The 4,364-nt window shown below is 34.3% G+C and overlaps 1 protein-coding gene across 1 annotated transcript in view; it reads right to left on the bottom strand.

Moving 5' to 3' along the window:
* Positions 1-3,637: 3,637 nt before the first annotated feature.
* Positions 3,638-4,364, bottom strand: part of LOC122058221 (D-aminoacyl-tRNA deacylase) — a 14,712-nt gene continuing 13,985 nt past the window's right edge. Inside the window, exon 9 of the mRNA XM_042620799.1 lies at positions 3,638-3,875. Coding sequence (XP_042476733.1) covers positions 3,788-3,875 — 88 coding nt within the window. The 3' untranslated portion in view covers positions 3,638-3,787. The remainder of the gene's footprint in view (positions 3,876-4,364) is intronic.

Here is a 4,364-nt window from a genome sequence, read left to right as displayed (position 1 = left end):
TTCCTTGGTTCTAGATAATATGTATCTAAACTTGTGTTTATCATACCTTCTACCTAAATGAAGTTTCTTATTTAAAAAAAAAAATGAGTTGAAGTAAAGAAGGTAAACAAATAAATCTCATATTTAAAATAACACAAAAAATATGTAAATGCAGGGTTAACCTAATCTACTATAATTCATGTAGGCTATATTTGGTTGCAAGGGTTATTAAAGGGAAAGGGAAGAGAAATTTTCATACTTAAAAAATAAACTTTTGGAATCTTTACTCTATGTAATTGTATAAACTACTTCATTTTTTTAATCATATTTAGTAATGATATATTTTACATGTAATTTTTATTTTACATATTATAGCAAAGGTTTTGGATGCAAAGTAAACTGAAATTTAATAACCAAATATGGAATAATTTAAAGTTAATGATATAATCACATTGGGTAATAATCGCAAACATTTCTTTTTAAGTATGAAAATTTCACTTCCCTTCCCTTTGATTCTCCTTGCAATCAAATGGTGCCGGAAAAAAACTTAAAATCAAATATGAAAGTATCAACATTAGTTCATGGAATACTAACACCTACCTAAGAAACAATGCTAATAATTCTTAAAAATAAAATAGTGATCTCAATGCTAAATATAGAGAAAAACAAACTCAAAGAAATGCTGCCAACTAAGGTTGCAAGTTTGGCCTGGGAGCCTGGGCCCTAAGCCCGCCTGAAGCCCAGTAGGTCTGGATTGGGCTTTTCAGCCCGAAGAGCGGGACAGGGTTGAGATTTCTAGGCCTGAACTTGTGTCAAATTGGGCTTAGACTGGGCCCTGGTTGAGCCTGACTTGGCCCTACATATATAATCTGGTCGAGAATTAAGTTGTTGCTATTTAAATCAAACAAATCCAGATAACGAGAGTGTACAAATAAGAGGAATATATGGTGGATATTTTCAAGGACTAACACTTCACAGTTAAAAGGTCATGATGAGTTACTACAATTAAAAGAGGTCATGTCCTACCTATCAAAAAATAAAGTTATTTATTATTGGATTTAACCAAATGGCCTAATGATAAAATAGGGTCAAATCCGGCTGTCTTAAGCCTGGTAGGATTGTGTTTAGGCTGAAATATCTCAACCTGAACTAGGGCCGGACCAGGCTTGCGCTGAGCCTGGGACCCTGGAGACCTTGGATTGGGCCAACAATTAAAATTCATGCAAAATAAAAATATGAAAATGCCATGAAGACATAGGACACTATTACAAGGTTGAAGATGAAACATAAATGCAAAAAATTTGAAGAAAAAAATCCAACAAAATTATACCAAGTATGAAACTTGAGGTGAACTAACAAAGAATACCACTTTTAAGTGTGATAAACATCATTACAAAAAAATTGGTAATAGAAAGTATATTTACTTTTGGGTTGATCCATGGTTCTAGCACTTTTTTTCTTTTTTTCATTTTTGAATAATTTCTCTGGCCAATTATCCCCCCCCCCCCACCTCATACTTCACAAAGCTAATGATTCTATAGTGGGGAATCAGTGGAATATTGATTTGTTGAACTCTCTTTTTTCCTTTATCAATTACTAATTCAATTCTCCAAGTCCCCATATCCCTTGAAACTGATAAATGGTGGTGCCATCTCTCAAATGAGGGTTCTCTCATAACTAAAATAGCTGTTAAATTTTTCAAGGCTAAGTTATTGATTAACTCTAGTGGATGCTCAAATAGATGTACATGCTTATCTTCATGCTCACAGTGGTGGCGCTATTTTTGAAAACTCAAAATTTATCTCAAATTTAAGCTCTTCTTTTTGAGAATTGCACATGAAGGAATCCTCACAAAAGACATCCTGTGAAAACGATTGGAAATAGACCCCCTTTTTGCCACAATCATCATGAGACTCTCTGGCATGTCTTCCTTCCTGCTATTTTTCAACAAGAATGTGGGCCAGCAGCTCCTTTGGGACCCAAAACTGATCTTCTAGATTTCCCTTATTTTACCACTTTTGTTGCGGTAGTACTTCTATGATTCTAATGACATCCCAAGATCTTAACCAAAAAAAAATGACATCCCAAAAAATAAACTGGATTTTTTCTTCAGCATTTTTATATTCATGTGTTATTACATTTGGAAGGATAAGAATCGAGTAACTTTTGGAGTTGAGAAACCCAACCCCCACGTCATTCTAAAACAGGTAGAATTTTGGGTAATTGATGGAATCCCATATCAAGCTGCTGAACTACAGGTAAATGCCCCTAAACTTAAACTTGTTCATGTAACTAAACTTCCATTCTTTTACTTTAAAGGTTTAATTATCACAGGGATGGCTGATCTAACTAAAAATTATCTCTAGATGGGCTACTGCTCTAATAACAAAGGGGAATTGCAATTTATTAAATGCTAATCATTTTATGACAGAAAAAAGTATTGAAGCAGCAGCAAGGTAAATGAGATTTAGAGTGATGAGAAAGAACTTGGGCATACGATGGCAGGAAACAACAAAGCTTTCTAGCCGTGGATCACTATCCCACTCCGCCTTGAAATGGAACATCTTTTGTTTAACGCCACATTTTGTGTAAAATATAACGACATTTTCATATTTTGTGTAAAATATAACATTTTAATCAATTTTGGCAAAAAAAAAAATATTGCCTACAAGGCAACGCCACATTTTGTGTAAAATATAACGACATTTTCATATTTTGTGTAAAATATAACATTTTAGTCAATTTTGACAAAAAATATTACCTACGAGGCAATGACTAGGAAAACTCTGATCAAGGACAATGCTATGTACGCAACTAACTATGATCTTTATTTGTTTTATTTGTTTTTTTTATTATTATTATTATTATTATTATTATTATTATTATTATTATTTTGTATATTTTTTCTTTCAATATATTATATATATATATATTTTTTTTTTTAGTGTATGATGAACATTCAAGATGAGGATACATGGCTTTCTTGCACGAAGCTAGAATGGGCCAATGGAATTTGAGATTTGGATCCTCTGTTGCACCAGCACCCTTGGTGCAGCAAGGTACAAGCGAGGAGAGAGAGGGACACAAAACAAGAGAGAGAACAGGAGAGAGAATGACACAAAACCCTCACTGGTACCTCTGCTGCTGCAGAGGATCCATTTCCTGGAATTTGAGGGTAGATTGATCATATTGAACTTTGTGCTCTCTTTAATCTTAATTTTTCTGTCTCACTTTCATTTTTAAGAAAAAAACAAAAACAAAAACAAAACGAAGAATACCACGACAAGCGTTACACCTCTTAATGCATGCCTGCAATATATCGACTCATATTGATTCAGCTTCACACTCCAGTAGAGCTTGGACCACTGCATCCATGGATGGCCTTTTGCATCTATCCTCATCTACACAAGATATGCCTATCTCAACCATAGTTGCATCCTAGTTACTATCAAATTTCCCTTTCAATCTTGAGTCCACTGTATCCTCAACCCTTGAATCTACTCCTCTTCCAAATTTTCCATTCACTGACCGTTGCACCGAGGCACACAATGATCCCCACACAAACAAATTAACTAAAGCTAATTCTCAATGGGCATCATTTCCTTCCTCAACAGAGTGGTATATATATATATATATATAACAAATAACAAATAACAAATAATCAAAACTATAACCACGTAAATAGAAATGCATTGAACTCCATCCTCCACCAGTACCGATATAAGGGAGGAAATACAGATGTATAAAATCACCGATGCTAACAAGAATCAATAGAAGTCATCAGGTTTTCCCGATGCTAACAAGACAATCAATAGAAGTCATCAGGTTTTCCAATCTTTATATTCTGCTCAGCAAGGAATCCTGTAATTGCAGTCTTCTGCCAACTCTTGAAACTCCTGCACCAACCATAATAACGCACCCATTGAAAGTTAATTTCCACCCAATAAGGAAAAAAGCAAAACAAGCTCATATAAAGATTCATTTCATTGTGTACTAATAATGCATGCACAGGCATGCAGGCTCAAGTGCTCAACCCCCCGCCCCCCATATATATATATATATATATATATTTGCTTGATAATATACACATATAAGCATTGAATGTCCTCATAGCTCCCATTGTTTCGAGGAAAAATAAATATTAAGAAAAAATTTCAAACAAAAATCCAGGAAAAAAAACTAAGAGTCTTCCAGTTCCTGGAAACTTTCCTTTAAATTGGTTTACCTGTATATAAACAAAGTCTACAGGATGAGGATGAATAACCTATTGCTTAGGAGCATACATTCCACCCAAATAACCTTTGAAAGGTATTTAGTTTCTTAACCTGATTCATGCCATCATTAACATGTCATGTGATTTGTCCCTTACAACCCACCCACCCCCA

This window comes from Macadamia integrifolia, chromosome 12 (assembly GCF_013358625.1).
Source record: "Macadamia integrifolia cultivar HAES 741 chromosome 12, SCU_Mint_v3, whole genome shotgun sequence".
Taxonomy (NCBI): domain Eukaryota; kingdom Viridiplantae; phylum Streptophyta; class Magnoliopsida; order Proteales; family Proteaceae; genus Macadamia; species Macadamia integrifolia.
The sequence above is the reverse complement of the archived record's forward strand: the minus strand, read 5'-3'. Positions and strand labels throughout refer to the sequence as shown.